This window comes from Girardinichthys multiradiatus, chromosome 13 (assembly GCF_021462225.1).
Source record: "Girardinichthys multiradiatus isolate DD_20200921_A chromosome 13, DD_fGirMul_XY1, whole genome shotgun sequence".
NCBI lineage: Eukaryota > Metazoa > Chordata > Actinopteri > Cyprinodontiformes > Goodeidae > Girardinichthys > Girardinichthys multiradiatus.
In genome coordinates this window covers 32,059,943-32,081,947 of record NC_061806.1, presented here as the reverse complement: position 1 = coordinate 32,081,947, position 22,005 = coordinate 32,059,943, and the positions used below count along the sequence as shown (strand labels likewise).

Here is a 22,005-nt window from a genome sequence, read left to right as displayed (position 1 = left end):
AATAAGTCAGATGAAATCAATGTTGTGACGGAAAATATATCCTTTTTCTTTAGAGCATCTGTTGTTTTTTTGCAAATAAAAAATATTTTTTCTATCTATCTATCTATCTATCTATCTATCTATCTATCTATCTATCTATCTATCTATCTATCTATCTATCTATCTATCTATCTATCTATCTATCTATCTATCTATCTATCTATCTATCTATCTATCTATCTATCTATCTATCTATCTATCTATCTATCTATCTATCTATCTATCTATCTATCTATCTATCTATCTATCTATCTATCTATCTATCTATCTATCTATCTATCTATCTATCTATCTATCTATCTATCTATCTATCTATCTATCTATCTATCTATCTATCTATCTATCTATCTATCTATCTATCTATCTATCTATCTATCTATCTATCTATCTATCTATCTATCTATCTATCTATCTATCTATCTATCTATCTATCTATCTATCTATCTATCTATCTATCTATCTATCTATCTGTCTATCTGTCTATCTGTCTGCAAACTTAAGCTTGACATTCAAATGTTGTCCAGGATTAATTAATTCACGACTGTCCATCTCCCAACACCCACAGTCATCACTATGAATGGCTCTCCTGACACCTATTTGGATAGAAACATTTGTCCTCCAGTGCAGGTGGCATAAACCCTGAAGTATTTTTAGGTGCTGTCGACTGGATGTACTCCCCTTCAGTGGGGGTAGGACCTGGCAGAAAGCATGAAATCAATGTAGACAGCATTAATGTAAATGTTGAGCCATTTGTTGTGGATACTATATGTATAATGTATTGGATCTTAGTGCAAGGTAGACTGGTGAGTCCAAGCTGCAGTATTGATTTTGGCTGTTTAATCCACTTCAGTAATGGTTTTATCAAAGAGGAGAGGGAAGTAGTTTAAGGAGGATTCTTATATTCATGTCAATTAAGTGTTTTAATGACACAAGCTTGGAACTCAGGGCTACTCCAGCTTGAAATAGTCTGAAACTAATATAAAACCGCTGAAGCAGTGTTTTTACTTAATCATCATAAAATTGACCCATCTTTTTATCAGACAGAACTTAATTTTGTAGCAAGTGAAGTTCAGTTCTACTGCAGAGATCCAGTTATCACTGTTAGGAGTGATTTCTTCCTCAGCTCTTTTTACCACTAGATATTATAGGTGTAGGTTATAATTTGTGTTAACAAGGGGGGAGCTTTTCCTTTCATTGCCACTTAAATCTAATATCCTTCACCATCATGGGCATCAGTGACTCATGCAGGTCGAGACCCCCTATGCCAAGGCATGGCATGAATAATTAATCTAATTTTAGAGCTGGCGCTAAGTGTTCTGTTGGACAGGGATTTCATTTTCACTAATCTTAATGCTGCATAAAAGACAGTGCTACCAAGAAAAAAATAATAATGAGATGACTGAGTGATTCATATGATCTGCAGAACTACGAGAAAATTTACATGTACTTCAGCATTGTACCTATGAGTCACATCCTGTTTTTGTTTTGATCCAGAATCTGATGCATTCAGATAAACAGTTCAACTGTAATAAACTGACAGAGATAGAGATGATGAGTTACCAAAACAATAGATCCAATAGGTCAGTCACTTGGAAATACCCTTAAAAGGCCCTTTTACTTAAAAGGGCCTTTCAGGACACTCGCCAATAATGTACAATAAAAGATGCAGTATAAAAGTTGAAATGCATTAAATTTACAGAGAGTATGATTTCTTAAACACATGCGTTTTGAATCCTAATTTAAACAGAGCAAGAGTCAATATTACAGATGTCTGGTGGGAAGAATTTTGAATTCTATTGTTTATTTATCCGCAAGTCAGTGCATCTGCTGAAGGAAGGAATTTTGGCAATAACGTGGGCTGCTGATTTTCGAACCATCTGAAGCTCATTGAGGGATTTGTGAGGCCGACCAAAAGAGAGTTACAGTAATCAATGCGAGTGGTGATGAAACTGTCAACAAGATTAGAAGTTGTGAGAGAGGTTAGACAGGGGCAGTTTACGTTGCATAAGTTGAAGTATGCAGAACAAGTGATGCTACCATTGAGAGCCTGAAATGATAGTGAAGTATCAAGGACGACACCCAAACTCTTAACCTGAGGGGAGGGAAAGAGAGGGGAGCCGTCAATTGAAACAGAAAAAATGCCAACTTTGGGTAGTGTAGATTTGGTATCAACAAAAACAGTTTCAGTTTTTTACACTTTTATTGAAGCAAATTAACCAACATTTTATGTCAGATAAGCTGGTGAGGAAGGAGAAAGAAGGGAAAGCAGAATTAAGTTTGGAGGGAAGTGTCATCTGCAAAGCAATGGAAGTGGATGTTGAATTTGTGAAAAGTATTGCCAAGAGAAAGGAGATAAACGATGAAGAGAAGGGGCCCCATGACTGACCCCTGGGGCACACCTTATGTAACAGGAGAGGGTTGGGATTTGAAGGACTTCAGTTGGATGAACTGAGCGCAGCCTGGAACTAGACCACTAGAATGGGGTGTGGATGTCAATGGAAGACAGTCTATTGAGGAGAATTTTGAGAGACACTGCATCAAAGGGCGAAGACAGACCAAGAAGGATGAAGATGTTGAATAAACCAAAGTCAGCAGCCATGAGGAGGCTGTTGGTGACTTTCAGGAGGGCAGTTTCTGTACTGTGGTGGGGGCAGACACCAGACTGGAATTGTTCATAAATAAACTTAGAAATGGGGTGAAGGTTATTGTAGTTGTTGGAATCTAAACCAGGTTTCTTTAGTATTGGGAGTGGATGGGAACAACTCCAGTAGTGAGTGAGGAGTGGATGTTGGCAGAAAAGGTGTGGGAGCAAAGAAGAAATGGGTTGAAGCATTTTGTTGACAAGTGAAAACAATGAATTGGTGTCTGCCTGTCTCAACAATCTTAGTCATTGTAGCACAGCAGGTAAATATTGTACATTTCTTTATGAATAGTGAGACCGGTTTTACTGTATAGCTGCTCAAGTTGTCTACATTTGGCTTTGTGTGACTGGAGTCCAGATGTAAACCAGGGAGAAGTATGGAAGAGGGTAACAGAGCAAGTTTTCACTGGAACAAGATAGCTGAGAATAAAATTCAAGGCGTTGTTGCAATGAGCAACCAGTTTGTTCGAATATGGATGTGATCAGTCTTGGAACAGATGGTATTAATGTTAATGTCCTTGATGTTCCTGAAGGCAACAAGACATGGGGTCTTGGTTATAGAGACTGGACTAAACATCAATAATGGTGAGTTCATCAGCATTGCAGTTGGAGGGGTTGAGACCAGATTAACAGATTAAGTGGATGTTATAATCCCACAACAAAGTCCCATTCGGTGAAAGAGTGAATAAGTGAGTGAGCAAGACAGCAAATTCATTTAAGAAGTCTTTATGTGGCTGAGGCAGCTGATAAATTGTATCAGTAATGGTTAGAGTGAGTCCAGGCAGTTTACGAGCAAAGCATTCAATAGAGCTCAAGGCAGGAGCAGAGATGGGTAGGGCTTTCCACTTCTCGCGGTAAAATATTATGAGACCTCCTCCGTGACCAGAGCCGTGGGATTGGCAGATGTAAGCAAACTCAGGAGGAGTAGAGTTGCTGAGTTGTGAAAAGACATTAGATTGTTGCCATGTTTCAGTACAGAAAAAGTCTAGTGAGGAGATCGTGAATGAGATGTCCCTTGCTTGTAAGAGAGTGAATGTTAAGCAGTCCCAAGTTAGGACAGTGGTGTTCTGACTGATGGCAGTGTTAGCTGACTAGGTGGCTAGGTGGACTAGATTACTGTGATCAACAGTATTTTTTTTCTGTATTTTGGAAGGGAAGTGAGTAACAGAACAGAAAGACTTGACAGCTTTGGAATTATCGAGATGGAAATTCCACCAAGAGTCACAGTGGATTAATCTCCGGTGAAGCAGGTGAACGTCGTGGAGGTGCTGCACTGTGGTGGAGGCCAAAGCAGAGGATAGCGCAGTTGGAGGGGATTAGCAGCAGTATACTGGAGCAGTACTGAAATAGGCTGATGGACTAGTGACAAAAAAGACCAGGCTTTTACAGGCCAAATGTAGATCTTGCTGATCCACATTCTAACATTGGCAAGCATGTGGCGTCCCGAAGTCGTGAGGCATGTCACACAGGTGGACCAGTAATAACCCAATCATGCATAAACACTAAAATGTAACTGAAGTTATTTCTCATCAAAGAATACTGAAAGATTCAGCTGTCACTTGAGTGCAAGTACACAGTTCAAATAGCCACGAAACTGGGAGACACTTGGTTAGTTAGCAGTGGTAAGTGGCAGCAATTCACTCAATTCCGAAAGTTCCAGATGTTCCCACCTATATATAAGAATGAAGCTGGAGGTTCTTTTGAAGACGTATATGTTTTCCTCAGTTTTAGAAGCTGCTGTCGAAAGTACCAATATGTGGTAATAAATCACAGATTGGAAGTTTGGTAACATATAACATTAATAAAATGGCTTGTAAAAAATATATACTTTTTACTATTTCAAAATAATTAGACATTTAAATTTGATTTGATTTGATGTTTTAAGATTCTGTTTCTAATGAAGATCAAACAACTGTGTTAAAAAGCAAGGTGGCTTGAGTTTAGTTTAGTTTTTTATTTTTGATTTCAAGTTATTTAAATATTTTCCTCCACCTTGCTGTGAACATGTATAGAAACTAATAATGTTCCCTCATTTACTGGTAAAGTCTCATTTTATTAAACATCAGACATCTTTCATGAAATCAGCAAAGATTTGGAACACATTACCTTAATTTGAAATATACTTCTAGCTTTCTTGTGCAGTTTTTTGTGCAGTTGAAATATTTGTTGTGTGTTGTATTTATCAAACTGCTGAAATAATATTAATCCTACTTAATATGTATTTCATTATTGATGTTCTGTAATTGCAGTATTTTATATATATGTTATTTGCTTCTAAAATTGTATTTGACTAGGGGAGGGTAGTAAGAGCATAATGTTGCTCATGAGTCTTATTAGTTGTGATTTGGTTTTGGTCAAATAATAGAGAAGTGTTGATGAAAATGATATGCAACTCACTAATCACAGATTAACCGTAAGAATAATAAGCAAAATAAAAAAGAATGGAATTGGCTTCTTTAATTTGTTCCTTGGCCAAAACCTTTGCCAACACCTGTTTTGCACCCATGCATTAAGGAAGTCCATTCCATATCCGTGTACTTGTATTTGTATAGAAACTGCAAAATTGCAAACCATGAAAAATTATCAGCATCTGAACCTAACTACCCTGCCTTATTCGTGGGCTGCACAGTGGCAAAGTTGCTAGCACTGCTGCCTTGCACCAAGACAGTCCTGAGTTCTGCATGATGTTTACATGTTCTCCCTATTCATGCAATGGCACTCTCAGGGTTCTCTAGATTTACTTTTACAGTATGCATAATTGTGAGTGTGTGCATGCATTGTTGTCTGCCTGTGTTGCCCTGTGATGGACTGGCAATCTTTCCAAGGTGTACCACCTCTCACCCAATAATTGCTCGAGATAGGCACCAGGCTAGCTTCTCATCCTCATCTTCACCATGCAATGTGGGTAGGATGTTGAGTATTTGGTACAGCAGTTAATGCCTTTATAAGAGGACTCTTAAATTATTAAAGTGGTATTTCATTACTTTTTGTGATATCTCTGGAAATAGCTCATCATCCTCCTATATTTCTTGATCAACTCTAACCTTCATGATTTGCACTGGTTGTGCCCTCTGTGAGCTAAAGCTCAGCATAGATAATTAATCTAATTTTAGCTCCGTCTGTATGTGTGTGTGTGTGTGTGGAGGAGAGAAATACTGGACAGTGTTGTCACTTTCCCTCAGTGATGATGCCGAAGGCTACATCAGTTCAACACACTGTTATCTTCCTTGTTGTCATTATTTCTGCTTCTCTTCCCTTACTCATTGCTATCGTGTCCAACGTACACAAAGTAATTTGGGGTTTATCTTGTTTGCTCTCTTGCATCTGTGTTTTCTACCTAGTAATGCTCCAGATAATAAACTATTCTTACAATCAATTTATTATTCCTGTTTCTTTCTGTTTCTGCATCTCCAGCAACAGATGCGGTGCCAGTACGGAAAGATGGGGATCAGGTAAAATGCTTCTACCTTTTCTTTCATGCCTGCACATATAAATGTTCATTAACATTTTCTCTCAAAGCTGATTTGACAAAATACAAAAGAGATAGTTGTTGGTGTATTCATCTGAGGCAAAGTTATTTATTCTCTGTTAGGGGGGAGGGAGAGGCACTGTTACCCGCCCAAAACTGCATCATAAGGTCCTGGCCTTGAAAAGGTTGCCCATATTTAAGCTTTGAAAACAGCGACAACAACAAAAGGGAAAAAAAACCCAAAACACATTCATAGAGTGAAGTGTGTGTTTATTCTCTGTGTGAGTATGTATCATCTCTGAACCTTTTGTGCATCAGAGGGTTGAGGACAAAGCTTACAACAAGGCTCCAGTGATAACAACACAAAACTCACCCGACACACTGATTTTCTTCCCAACCTTCATTGTTATCTGACATTTACTTGAATACAACTCAGAAAACAAAATCATCTACTGCTGCTTAACTTTTTTGGTTACTAGAGATCTACTTAGAAAAAATAAAGTTATGCTAAATTGTATCCAATTTTGACCCATGCTTTGCCATTTCATTCCAGCCTACTTCCATTTTGTACTGATAAATTATCCATTTAATACTTAACCATCACATATTTTTATATCTCTTGGTGGTTAAGTATTTTGTTGCATTATAGAGATAGATAATCATAAAGTGCTTTATAATTGTAAATAATAAAAAAAAGTTATTACCTTATTTTAATTTATTTTTTTCTCTGATCCCTGTTAGGGCTTATAAAATATAAGAGATTATGATTTCTGATCAAAAGAAGATCACTATGAGCAATCTCCTATTGGTCCATATGATTTATTAGAGTCAAATAAGCTACTTTCCATACAGTAGATTATGAGTACTTTTTAGAAAATCACTTTGAATCATTGGTGTCAAAGCAAAATGAACTGACTTATAATGCAGAAAAAGTTGCAGTTCGCAAAGACCAGAACTGTTAAATGGTTTAATAAAAAAAAGAGCTTTGACCTAGGTGTTAAAAAAGAAAAGACCTACAGCCAGTTTAAAATCTAAAGACCTTTGCAGTTTGCCTGGTTTGGACTAATAATGGTCTGCAATGCAAGCCATTATCCTGAACCAGCTAGTGCCAAAATAGCTTCTAGCTTTTGTAGGAATAACAGAAGGGACTGGTCCTGGTACAATGATTTCAATACATTTTGAGAGTTACCATGACCATATCTAGTGGTATGGTGAAATGGATTATGATTATTGATTATAAATATGTATCAAAATTATAATTAAAAACCATAACTCAGACATAATACATTTTAAACAAAAATAATTTCTTACGAATAAAGATTAAAGCTGTTATTATTGGGCTCATAGCACATAATACTTACAATTAGTTAATTATCATTAACTAATTGATAATTATTAACCAAAACCACACTAAATATCACTGTGTTATCAACCATTTTACTGAATGGTGTGGAACACTAACCTTCATTTGACAGATAATCACTCTTACACAAAATAAACACAAACGCTGTCTCTTTATCTATGTGAAAATGTATTAAACCAATAGCCTCTCTTACAATCGACAATTCTGGTCAACAACTTTCACCTAATTAGGCATGTACTATTCTACAAAAGGGGTACATTAATAACCAAAAAAAATGAAACGTGATGAGGGTAGATGGAGATCAAATTAGCCGTTTACGGACTGAGTGGGAATAGATCAAAGCTTAATAATTGACTTGGAATTTCGGAAAAACACAATCAGTGGGAGGCAATGAGTTTCCACATAGGCAGCGCCTTCAGGACCAGAAAGGGCCATAAATGGTGAAAGAATGGAGATGAACATGAGGCTCAGTTCGCAGCCTCAGTCTGCTTTAAAGTCCGCTTTAACTCCGAGTCAGCATTCAGTTGATCAAAACCACGGTGAATATGCTTCAACTTTGCTGCGCAGCCATGCTTCAGAGTTCAACAATATTCAAATAGCAATCAGACGGTTCAGCATAAATTTCCATAAAACATGACATGCAACATACAATTAATAAGACACATGGAGTTAAATGAACGGCGATACTAAATCACCCTAAAGTATCCTACTTTATCCTGCCAGGCTATTTCTACAGTACCAACAGAAAAAAAACAAAATTTCTTGGTAAAGCCTTCTTTGGAGCAACGAGTAGGAGGATAATAGTTTGTTTGGCTCACAAAATGGATGATGACTCAACAATGGACATGTAGAGTTTATCGCCTAGATGAGCTGAGTGTTTATGGAACTTGTTACTGACAAATCCATCTATTAACTTATAGAAGGCACTTGCAAACAGATTTCATCCTAGTGCCAGTAGTTTCTGCTTTGACTTTCAGCTCACTGGTTGCTCTGATGTTGAAATCTTGCTGCCTTAGTAATGACACTTTTCTAGACCAGAGTAAAGAACTGTTTCCATGAAAGGCTATGGGTGAAGTGACCTAGTAGATCAGTCCAACTGGGCCAGTTAAAAAAAACTACCCTGCTTAACAATCAGTGCTAGTATACTTTCTGGTCTGCCTGCTTTTGGAGAGAACAGGGGAAAAAAACACTCATAGACTCTTTTCAAATCCAATTTGGACAAAATCCGGCAAACATAAAGAAAAATGACTATTAAATCAATGGCAATGTGAAAAACCTAAATTATCCATTACCCTATTTTTGTACATTTAGGACAAAAGCAATTACTAAGGGTCACCACAGAAAGTCAGTAGAAGTTGCACAGAGACTTGGCAGAGTTTTTACGCCTGATGCTCTTCCTGACGCAACTGGGAATAGAATCTGGGTCCCCCATATCAAAGACATGGACGGTTAAGGAGTTTTTCAATATTCAGTAAGGCCTAATTTTTTTACATTTTGCTGTAGAGAAATTCAAAGACAACAGGGTGGTCCTTAAAACATTACTAGAACAGATATTTTTTTACAGGGCTACAGTGGTACAGTTGTTAGAACTGGTGCCTTGCAGCAACAGTTCTAAGACCCGGAGAGAACCTGGGTTCGAATCTTGGCCTGCATGTTCTCCTCCCTGTGTAGGCATTGGTTCTCTGGATATTCCAGCTTCCTCACACAATCCAGAATCCATGAATGGTGGGGAAATGGATTTCTCAAAGATTTTCTTGGATGTGCGTGCATTGTTGTTTGTCTTCTGTTTCCCTGGGATAGACTGGGGACCTTTTCCAGGGGGTACTCTGCCTTTCATCCAATAACCACTGGAGACCCTGTAAGGATAAGAGTGTATAGACAGTAGATCGATGGATGTTTTGAGGAAAATACACCCGAATCAAATGATTAGTTCATTACCAGAGCCCTTGAGAACTTGAGAACATGTTAAGGAGGTAATTGAGCCATTAAAATCCAGGGCATTGGAACAAGGAAACATCTATACCTGCAGGACACCGGCCCTTAAGGACTCGAGTTAGATACCCTTGTTCTAGAAGTTCTCAAATGTAAGGGAACAGAAATGTGTAGTAAACACTGTAGTGTGGCGGAATGTTCTCATTTTCCATTTTAAAAAACAAAAACTTTTATCTGGATTTGGAGTCAGTTATACTTTTTTAACGTGTTAACCCTGTCTATTCATATAGAATGTACAATTCTGACAGAATAATTCCTCCACCCCTGGACAGACTTCCTATTAACCCCTTCCAACACGAGGAACTTACAGGGTTTACTTAAAGGGTCAACAGGTTGGATATCCTACCTTTTCTAATACAAAGTCATCCAGTTTTAGGTCATTGCACCCAAACATGAGTCTAACTTACAAGTAAAGCAGTCCAGATTGTTTTTGCCCTATCAGTGAAATGTTCTTAGCTGGTTGAGCCAGTTTCCTGACCTGAATTCAAATGATTATTCATATTACTAGTGATGAATAGGCTGAAAGTAGAGCGGCCTGGAACTTTGTCTACTGTGTTAATCTGGCACTGTCACGAGGGATGTCTGTAAGGCATAGTAGACTTCAGAAAGTCAGTAAAACATTACATTTAATGGAGTGTCCTGGCATAAGAGAGTTTAAAGACACATGCAGTAATACCCCTGTTGGGTTTATGATTATTGATTGATTAATCTTGATCAATAATTATAATTACAAATCATAATCTGACAAAATCAATTTCTTAACCAAAAATCCTCATTTATGAATCGAGACCAGAGATGTTTCTGGTGTTGTAATTGTGGCTCAACGCCTCTGACAATTACAACCGTTAAATACTCTGTAATAATTAATAACTATTGCCGGAGATGTCACTGTTTAATCGACCGTTTCTGCCGAAACTTGTGGAACTTGAACCTTATTTTGACTGACACATCACTTTCGCACACAATGAAACACAAAACGCTCTCTCTTTATCTATGTGAATATTTATTAATTTTCACCTACTCAACATGCAAAATTCTACAAACACAGGGGTAACACATCTAAATAAGCAAAAATCAACAAACGATAGTGGGTGTGTATTGAATCAACCAGCAGTTTATGGCACTACAGACGAAGGAAAATGAGAATATGAGTGGTGGTGTGGTGGCGAGTGGTGGGGGGTTGGAGCGCAGCTCCGACTGTCCTTTATGGTCTTCTGATCATAAAACCTCCCCCTAACTCCTGAGCACAAAGGCTTCTAACTTTTGGCGGCAAGCCAGCACAGTGAGATTGAAGACAAAGGGGAAATGGAGAATTTTACCATGAGGTCGTTTTAACAGTCCAGTCTTACAACGCATCCGCGTTGACTCCCAGATAGTAACACCAGCAGCTCCAGGACCGCGGATTCCGATATCAACATAACACATCAAAGTTTCAATAAGCAAGGTTACATGCACATATTATTCAGAACACATGAGATCCTAACCAGCGATTCTGATCGCTTCTACAACCTCTGACCCTGCCCAGGCCTTCTAATAAAGAAATAAAAGATTAAATAAAAGATGGGTTTTACTTGGTGTCGTCTTCTTCCTGAGCGAGGGAATTTGAGCGAGGAAAAGTGGGGGGTAAGTTAATTGTGCGTCCACAATTAACTTCAGGGAAAGCGGTCAGTCTTCGTCTTTTGGTCTTCTTGACAAAAACGAAAAATATGATCTGACCATCAAAGTCAACTTGGAAATGAAACACGGTAGCGGTTCGTCTCTCCGAAACTCCGTGTTCTCAGTTACGTGTTCAACTCACGTCTTCGATCGGCAAAGTGAAATCTCTGGCCTTCTTAGTCCATAAACCTCAGTTATTAATTGTTCGTTGTCCAACGAGAGAAAATGAATGAACTCTGCAAAGAGCTCTTCTCTTGAAGTGGCGCACTTCAGTCACTAGTCCGGTTCCTAGCAGAAGGCAAGTTTTCAAAAATGTGCACCTTCCTATATAGCGTCCTGTGACATCAGACTTGGGACGTCCAGTCATATCAGTCACAATGCTCGATGGGATATGTAGGAGCGGGCTGTCCTGGGTACAAAATGGCCGATGCCATTGGAGGGGCACGGTGACGTCCAACAACGTGCAGATGGTGCAATACTCAGCAAACAAGTGGTCCAACACCCCATTTCAGTTTGTTGCATGAGTTTTCATTCTTCTATGTCAGTCTTCATATTGTTGACTGCCTGAAAAAGGACACTCCAGAAATATGATGAAATGGAAGATTTTCTGAATATGAAGACCTGTATTTTTATTTTGTATAAGGCCTCCTGCTGATGACTCCTGCTAAGTTAGAGCTTTTTTTCAGCCCAAACTGTTTGATGTTTGATTAATTAATGACTCCTAATTAGTTGAGGTGTAAATGCTTCTCTGTCTTCACATGTGAGCAATGTGAGAAGCTGGCAAGTTATCCTGTAAGTCCCACTTGATGTGAGCAAGGAAAAGCTTGAAATGCATCATAAATATTTGTATGCAGAAAGCAAATATTTACTTTTAGGAATATGCATGGATGATCAAATTAAGAGTCTCATTTTAATTTAGAATCACTGTTTTGCTGTGCAAATTTATTTTATTTCTGTCCACACATTACCCACTTATTGTTTGATGAAATGATTCTTCAATTAGAAAAAAACAACTGAAGAAGTTTGAAATGTTTGCTGACGCTCCTGGTGAAGTTCCTATGGATTAAGACATCTGGTTTAATGTCCTTTGGACAGATGAGACCAAAGTAGTGATGTCTGACCATGATCAATATCGGCAAATTTGGTGAAAACAGAACTCAGCACATCAGCGCAAACACCAGTCACCAACTCACAAGAATGGTAGTGGAGGGTTGATGATTTGGCATTAATAGTCATGAGTAAACCATGACTGTCTCTGTATAGCAAAGTATTCCACAAACAAATGTCACAGTAGACTCTTGTCTGAAACTGGTCCATTCAAGCAAAGAAGCAATTTTGTGTACTGAAGAGTTGGCTAAAATTCCTCCACAGGAACATGAGAGAGTAATAAAGTCTCTAAGCTGTCCCCATGCTGAATCATGGGGCATACATAGTTTTTCAATGCAAAAGCAGCGGTTTTCCAAATTATCTATTTGATAAGGCATAGTTTCTAAAAATGTCATAATCTACAGGAAAAACAATAAAAATGTGTTGGGAGTATGATTATTGATTGAATAATCTTGATCAATAATTATAATTACAAATCATAATCTGACAAAATCAATTTCTTAACCATAAATCCTCATTTACAAATCGAGACCAGAGATATTTCTGGTGTTGTAATTGTGGCTCAACGCCTCTGACAATTACAACCGTTGAATACTCCGTAATAGTTAATAACTATTGCCGGAGATGTCGCTGTTTAATCGACCGTTTCTGCCGAAACGTGTGGAACTTGAACCTTATTTTGACTGACACATCACTTTTTGCACACAATGAAACACCAAACGCTCTCTCTTTATCTATGTGAATATTTATTAATTTTCACCTACTCAACATGCAGAATTCTACACACACAGGGGTAACACATCTAAATAAGCAAAATCAACAAACGGTAGTGGGTATGTATTGAGTCAACCAGCAGTTTATGGCACAACAGATGAAGGGAGAGGATATGAAAGGGGGGTGTGGTGATGACTGGTGGGGGGGGGGGGGGGGGGGGGGGGGGTTGGAGTGCAGCTTAGAGTGTCTTTTATGATCTTCTGATCATAAAACTTCCCCCTTTACTCCTGAACACAAAGGATTGATACTTTTTGGCGGCAAGCTAGCACAGTGAGATTGAAAACAAAGGTAAAATGGAGAATTTTACCATGAGGTCGTTTTAACAGTCCAGTTTTGCAACGCACCCGCGTTCAGATAGTAAACACAAACAGCTCTGGGGAACACGGCGAGTCCCGATATCACATAACACATCAAAGTTTCAACAAGCAAGGTTACATGCACATATTATTCAGAACACATGAGATCCTAACCAGCGATTCTGATCGCTTCTACAACCTCTGACCCTGCCCAGGCCTTCTAATAAAGAAATAAAAAAAAGAAATGGGTTTTACTTGTGTCGTCTTCTTCCTGAGCGAGGGAATTCGAGCGAGGACACGTGGGGTTGAGTTAATTGTGCGTCCACAATTTACTTCAGGGGAACGGTCAGTTTTTTTCCTTCGGTCTTCTTGACAAAAAGGAAAAATATGATCTGACCATCAAAGTCGACTTGAAAATGAAACACAGTAGCGGTTCGTCTCTCCGAAGCTCCGTGTTCTCAGTTACGTGTTAACTCACGTCTTCGGTCGGCAAAGTGAAATCTCTGGCCTTCTTAGTCCACAGACTTCAGTTATGAATAGTTCGTTGTCCAACGAGAGAGAATGAATGAAACTCTTCACAGAGTTCTTCTCTTAAAGTGGTGCGCTTCAATCACCAGATCGTTTCCAGCGGAAGGCGAGTTTTCAAACATGAGCGCCTCCTATATAGCATCCTGTGACGTCAGACTGGGGACGCCCAGTCATATCAGTCGCAATGCTCGATGGGATATGTAGGAGCGGGCTGTCCTGGGTACAAAATGGCCGATGCCATTGGAGGGGCACAGTGACGTCCAACAACGTGCAGATAATCCAATACTCAGCAAACAAGTGGTCCAACAAATGCAAAATAGTGATAGTACCTCTGCAAGACCTGTATGTGCTGCTGTAAAGGTTACATGTTAATACTTCCAAATACATTGTTTTCTTTGGTTAATTATTGGTTAATCTCTTGTGTACACTTTCATACTTTTATGATGCAACACTGCAACCTCTAATCAGCTCACTGTGAAAAAGATTAAATTATTTTAAAATCAAAAGTTTTATGTCAATGATTTCTTTTTAATCAGGTTAATTATCAAAGGGTCTAAATGTTTGCAGTGCTCACACTTTCCTAAATATTAAATTAAGCCTCAAGAGCAGCAATTTGACTTAGCATAACACTGCTGAATCACTGAATGTGTCTGAGTGAGGAAATGTGAAAAAGGAGAAGAGTAAGGGTTGATAACACTTGCTTCACCCTGCAGACACCCATATTAATCAAACCGGCATGCTCTCCAGAGTGCATGACTGTGCTCTCGTGACTAGCTGTGCATGACTTGTTGAGAAGGTGTGTCTTTGTTGATAGCCTCTTACCAAGGCCACAGAGCTGCTCTCCCCAGGGCCCAGGCTATTACTGGGCCATGTATCACTTCTCAGCTGTGGACTCCATAGAGAGAAAGAGGACTAGGAAGAGTAAGACGAAGGGAGTGGAGCAAACAGAGACATTCATCTCAATGTTTTTTCATGAGTGACTGCTACTTTTTCTGTCACTTTGCCTTCGGAGTAAGGGCTTAAAGGCTAAAATGCAGTCTAAGTTTTACAGGGCCTTACAAAATATGTATATCATGTGAACTGAAACACCTTTTTTCACCTTACAACCACAAACTTTAATTGATTTTTTGGGGATTTTTTGAGATAGACCAGCACAAAGTAATGCATAATTGTGAAGTTGAACAAAAATATAGGCAGAAACTTGTACTATCGGAAACTGAATTTGAATTGCTCAGACTGAATCTGTAGCTGTGTAGTTAAAAATGAAATGTATTGGTTTAAAAATTTATTTCACAAATTTAAATTATTTTACTAAACCAAATTAAATGGTTACTAAATTAATTTGCTTTGAAAATGGATTTCGTTGCATTGAAAACTTTGACTACTTTCACTTTCAGTTCTATAATTCAATTTCTATTCCAAAATTCTGTTTTTCTGTGTCACACATCTGGGTCCTTGAGGAAAGCCACTGGGTAATCAAACAAAGATTCACCGATTTACAATTCACATCAGGCTAAACATCTTTTATGGCATTTTGAGCTGGAGCAGTGCAGCGTATGAGCTTGGTGGATGTCATTCACAATGTTTAATGACCATCTATAAAAAGCATCAAGTAAACAAAATGATGGACTAACTGTAACACTTAAGCTACCTGTAATTATTAACTAATGACATCAAATTAGCATAGTGAGCCTGCGGTGTTAGGTCGGTCTGTGTTTCCCCATTGATATGACATCTGCCAACCTCTTGCACACTTCAGCTGTCGTGTCGTGTTATTAGATTCTCTCACATCAGCTGTGAATCTCTGCTGCTCCTCCAGGGTTACCATGGGCCTCTAGGCTGCTTTATGTTATTGTTAAAATAAACACAACTTGACTCTACTAAGAAATGACTTCCAAAGGCCATTAGATGCACTGGAATTTATTTAGGGGTATCAGATTGAAGGCGTATGGATACATATTATTTAAATACATTACATGATACATTATGTAAATCAATAACTGAAAATAAAATAAAATATATATGTATTTTCACAATCAAAAACTTCCTTTTCGAAGCTACACCTGATCAATGACTGAAAGCAAACCGGGACCACTCCATAGAGGCTTTCTGTCTCCTTCTTTCTATTTAATACCCTGAAATAAGAGAACCACAGAAATACTATACATGTTTAAATTGCTGCGCCAGTTTTGGCATTTCGGTGGCTTCAGTAGCAGAAACCAAACTGTTTGATTTAGGGTCGTTTGTCTCGATGACTGATCCGAAAGCAGCCTTCAAGTTGTTTACTTCCACAAACATTTCTTCTGTGTGTAATTTATAGACCTTCAGAGAGAAAAAGGCCAGTAGGTGTTGTGGGGATTTGACAGAGTGAAACACAGGCGATCAGAGACATAATTCAGATCCTGACAAGGCTCTGGACCAAGTGTAGGCAAACAAAACACTAGAGACTGGCTGACAACATAGATTCAGTGCAATCAGGCTCAGGCACAAACACATTATTATGTGAAAAATAGCAAGATAATACAAACTGGAAACATTAAAAAGCTGACTCTGGATCATTGTTTTTACTGGCACCACAGTCATGTGTGTGCTGTTAGTGAGCTGAAAAGAATAACTACTTTATTTTTGTCTTTTACCCTGAAACGGATCATATTTTGCATGATGAGTGTCATGCTATATCCACGATAATTTATAACTAGAGTATAAGCCTTATCATTCTAAAGGAAATATTTTAAAAATATGAATATGGGTCAGTTGTCTTATAAACACCTTAAATATTTAATTATGGTTTTGCAACCATAGACATGCCTCCTGCTTTCTATTAGATTAAAGAATCATACAGATGTCTGGTCTGGATGCCTAAAATATTTTATGAGATACTAGATAGTATTTTAAAAACCTCTCTGTATCAAAATACTGAAGTTTTCTAGTTAATGTGCCTCATGTCTGCATTACCTGTGCAAGGTAAATTAGACGCCTTGTACTGTAGGCCATTAGTTCTACACATGGAGATCTAAAGCATGATGTCATCCTACTGGAGTCCCATTGGCTGTTAAACGCTTTGAGAAAACTTAAACGGATATCTGAAAGGCATGGTATGAGTAACATCAGTTGGTGATTTCTTTGGTTCTATGGAAAATCTAATCAGTCCTGAGTGTTTGTAACAAAGGATAAATTCACAATAATCTGATGCAAACAGAAAATTGCTGTAAGATATTGTAGATCTGTTTGGTGTGTTTACGCTTCTCGTTTTAGCTAGATCTGTATAATACTTCATCTTAAAAAAATAAAACAGGTAAAGCTTTTTAAATGCTCTGTATACATGTGTAGACAGCTACAAAACCTTGGGATCCCACTGGAAAACAGCAAACCTTGATGCAGCCACAAGTGAGTCAACCACAACCAAAGACCAACAGCAAGTTAGGCAGGTTCTAAAAGGCCAGCTGAATGGTAAGAACATCAACACATATGCCCTACCAGTCATCAGATTTTGTGCGGGTACCCTGTCCTGGTCAGAGAAGGTGATAAAAGACAATGAAGCTCCTCACAATGCAAGGAGGATTCCACCCACAGTCCAATACTCTCATACTACCAAGCTGAAGGAGGGAGTTAATGGACTAGTGAGTTTCAGAGTCACCTTCTAGGATTAAATAGCAAACATCCTGCTTCACATAGGGAAGATGGCCCCCAATGACGAGCTACTAAATGAATGTCTCAGGCAGCAGAAACATGGTGTACAAGAAGAGGACCAGGAGGAACCATCAGAGACAAGCATCTGCAGAATGAGAAAGTGGCTGATATTTTAAAAAAGATCTACCAATGTCTAGAGAGAGCTGGACTAAAGGAGAGCACAGAGACACTCATGGCAGCTATATAGGGACATAGCACAAGCGCAATGGAGGCTGTGGTCTCCAACATCAGAAGGAATCCAAGATGCCCCTCAAACATTCCAGTCCCTCACAGCCAGATGCAAGATGCTGACAGGCAAAGCATACATGGAATAGTGTACAGGAACATCTTTGCTGAGTATGTTCTATAGGTCCCACAGTCAAAGTGGGAAACATCACCAGGATTGTTTGAGAATGATGGGGCTTTTTGCTTTTTTGTCAAACACTCGTGTTTCTGACCATCAACCAAAGTGAAAGTCTTGCTGAAGGTCATACCACAGCATCTATGTTGAATTTAAATCCAGACTTAATATCCCATGTACTTGCTAGTGTGCTTTGGATCACTGTCTTGCTTGCATAACCCAAGTGTGAGCACAAGGTACCAAAACTGAAGGTTGGAGAGTCTCCTTTCTGATTTTCTGATACAGAGCAAAATTTGGGTTCTAACATTTATGGTAAGTTATCCAGGTCCTTTAGCAGCAAAGGAGCCCCAAACCATCACACTATCACCACTATGACTGTCAGAATGATGTTTTGTTTTAATGCAATGTTCGATTTAAACCAGATGTGGTGCGACCCACATCTTCCAAAAGGTTGCTCTCAGAAAATGAAAATGATGAAGCTACTTCTCAAGGAAATGTTGAGCAGGGCCTCTTAGTTAAATTTTGGTTAGCAGTGGCTTTTGAGTTGGACCTCTTAAATAGATGCAATTTTACCCAGTCTCGTTCTTATTGTTGAATGATGAACACTAAGACAAGTGAAGCCTGTCGTGTGTTAGATGTTGGTCTGTGTTCTTTTGAAACCTTCTCAATGAGTTGATGATGAGTTGTTGGAGTAGTTTTGGTAGGACAGCCTCTTCTCAAATGTTCACCACTTATCCATGTTTTCATCCATTTGTTGATAATGGCACTGTGGTTAACTGGAGACACAAATGAGTAGCTTAATGTTATAGTTTTATTGTGAGCTGAAAAATATTTGTTTACCGGGAGGCTGAGAGTGTTATTGTGTTTGAATAAATGCAGATTTTAGCTCACAAAAGGCTTCTTTCCCCTCATCTGCATTTTTTTTTCTCTTCTGCTCTCGGTGGGGTCAGACGCTTTTCTGCTCTCTCCTTGATCCTCCCCCATTTTTTACCCTGCTTCAGCTTTTTGTCTATGTTTTTCTTAGAGCCTAAATTCGCATATCCTCCTAATTTTTTCATTATGGATTTGGTCAGCTGGTCTCTCAACGCAATCGATCAAATTTTCTCGACGGTAAGACAGGGTAAATTGGAACCCTCTTGTCCAGACGGGATGTTCTTCTCCAGATACGCAATGGATTCCTGGCAGCAGTGGAAGATTGTGTGCCTGTCAACAATGTCAGTCGAGGACGTGGAAAATTTGTACATAATTGGATTCCTGCCTTTTGGAGTTGGCGGTTACCTGGCTTATCGAAAGATTTGTAAAACATCGGCAGCTGTTCAAAGCATTCCAAAGCTGCCTGGGATGTTTGAAGGGATCTTTAGAGCTCTCAGCACTCAGACTGATATGTAAAGAGTGCAGAATCGCAAGCTGGACGCGATCCTTGAACAGAATCGCAGACTGGCAGCGTTTCCCGGACTCAAAGGTGATATGATTTAATCTTGGGGAAAGTTGTTTGCTCAGAATTTACTGAAAGTACCAGAAATTTGGCTATTTGGATTTGAAATTGAGAATGCCAGTAAGACTTTGAAGGCAGGCGGAAAATTACAGCCGGCCTGAACCAAAACATTGTTGTTTGTCTAATTCAGGCGCCCCGATATGGCCTTCACAGGCTTCTTATCAAAACATTTCTCCTGGATGTTCTGTAAATATGACGCTCTGCCCAGCAACCCCCCTCATCTGTGAACTGAACTGTATGGCCGTTTGATAAAACTTCCATCTCTTTTTCAAGGACAATGGCATCTTCGCCAGTGTTGACTGTCTAATTCTGTGCACACATGATCATACTTAAATATTGGCACCCTCACGAGTCCACAATGCCCCTGCAAAATCTTTGCTTATGTGTGTTGCTTTCCCATGCTCCTTATTTTTACCTAAATGTGGATTTCATTTCTTCATTTCTTCTCCTTTTCATAGATTTTTAGATTTACCAGTGAAAGGAAAATAATACTAGTTTCTTAAAAAATTGAACAAAAGCTGTTTTTACACCAGTGACTCAGCTTCCTTAACTCAGTGATTGCTTGGTTAGATTTCAATTATTGTTAATATGGGACTACAACTGCAATATACCAGCGAACCCAAGGATCATTCTCTCTTAGCATAAGATGCTTTCCCCTACATAGAGGACTTAATGACATAATTACCCCTGTAGAAAGATTGGTTTAGAACCAGCTCTTACCAATAAAACCCAAATGATTATTAATGTTATCTGTATCATTGTAATGTTGGCCAGAGATTTTTAGATTTCTCAGAAGGATTCATAGATTTTTAGATTTCTTAGAAGGATTGTAGTATCATTTAATTTGTTTTTCTGTGTCTGTATCTGTGTTTATTTTCTTTGTGATTGTATTGTAATTGTATGTACAGCCCTTTGAGTGTTGCGTTACTGAAAAGCGCTATATAAATAAAATTACCTTACCTTACTTTACCTCATGGACTAAAGAAAAGACACTGTTAGCGGTGCTGCAAGGTGGAGCTCGACTGTTATTTACTTTGGGGAGTCTGTGTGACTACAAAAAATAAACATGTACACACCCACATTTTACAAAGCAGTCGTGACACAGGACTTTCAATCCAGAGTTCACTCTAAAAGCCTTACACTCTTCGATGCAATGAGTCAGATGTCCTTGGAATGTGTAAAGACCATTGTATTCAGATGTCTCCTTATGATTAGAAATCATGGTTGAAACCTCACACACACACACACACAGACACACCCACACACACACTTGTTAAATTGTTCAACCAAAACAGCACACTGACCTTGAACCCTGTTGGATTTGAATTATCGGAATAATTTCAAGGCCAATTGCAGCAGTTTTCTGCTCCATAGCACAGAAAGACAATAATTTATCATCAGAAGTTAACAGGGTAATTGATTATTACCAAGGGAAAAAAAAATTGTTACCAAGGACATGTTGATTACTAGGCCAGCAGCAGAGAATTTAGAGATTCGAGGCTCATTCTGCTGCCTGAGGGATTTTAATATTAACATTTAATTTAAAGCAAAGTTCTAGTGGGGATGTGATGACTCTGGTCCAGACAGACGTTATTGAATAGATTGGCACCAAATGTACTTCTGACATTTATTGGTCTCAGACAATGAACAGCACTGACAGTTTTGATTTTTTAGGGGGATGACAGAATTAATAATTGATGGATTTCTGCCTGGTTTGTCTAACAGATCAATGGCCTTCTTGGAAGAAGCATAAAATCCTTTTTTTTCTTTTTTTGTTTCATTATCCAATAAATGTTTCATGTTTGCTGCACTATTATGAATTAGTCCACGCATCTTTCCTAGATCCCATTAGTACACATGTGCATGTGAGGAACAAAACCCCACTGAGGTGACTTGTGGCAGCTATTAGGCTTTGTTAAATCCCTTTTCCATCTCAGGGGATTCTTACGGATTAATTGTTTTTCCTCATTGACTTGCTATGAAAAACAAACATCTCTGACATGAATATCACAATATCACAGCTTCTAATAAAGCAAAAGGAGCCTGCAGACAATTCATTTTGGGTTTTCCTTTTTACTCGCCCTTGGTTTCAGTTTGCCAAACATTCCCTGACAATGAGACCAGATAAAAATGTTAATCAGGGCAGCATGGCCCTAAACCAAGTTGAACCCAGTTTGATAATTATTCATGAGCTAGAGTGTCTATGCCAAGCAACTGCTGATGAAAATCTTAGGATTTACTGCAACAAGCTGAGTTTCTCCTTTAAATTCTATCACCAAAAGACAAAGCGGTCTCCAGAGGACAGCTAAAGATATTAGTTTTGGCAAGTATAAACTTCTAAAACTGAAATTTTCACATCATGTTATTATTGCTAACGTTGTGCTGGTAAAAGGCTCCCGATCTGCTCCACCAGAATATTTTCTATAAATTGAAGGACCGTGAGAAACATTGGAAAGTCCCATCTTCTATACTGTTGCACAACTAAAAACCTTTTGCCAAATTAAAATGTTTAGTCCTTAACCAGTTTAGCAATGTAGTAACAATGTTGATTGGTTAACAGAAAACAGCAATGATCTTAAATAAGGTCTTTAACAACGGTCAAGGGTAAACTTTGA

General features: G+C 38.6%; 1 protein-coding gene across 10 annotated transcripts in view; it reads left to right on the top strand.

The window, feature by feature from the left end:
* LOC124879245 overlaps nucleotides 1–22,005 on the top strand; it is a 63,753-nt gene that overhangs the window by 20,693 nt on the left and 21,055 nt on the right. For 4 of the 10 annotated variants that reach the window (XM_047383677.1, XM_047383673.1, XM_047383678.1 and 1 more), the window contains exon 2: nucleotides 6,080–6,132. The exons of 1 other annotated variant lie outside the window; for it this stretch is intronic. In XM_047383677.1, coding sequence (XP_047239633.1) covers nucleotides 6,080–6,132 — 53 coding nt within the window. The remainder of the gene's footprint in view (nucleotides 1–6,079; nucleotides 6,133–22,005) is intronic. 5 more of the 10 variants (XM_047383675.1, XM_047383679.1, XM_047383682.1 and 2 more) reach the window with 2 other exon arrangements.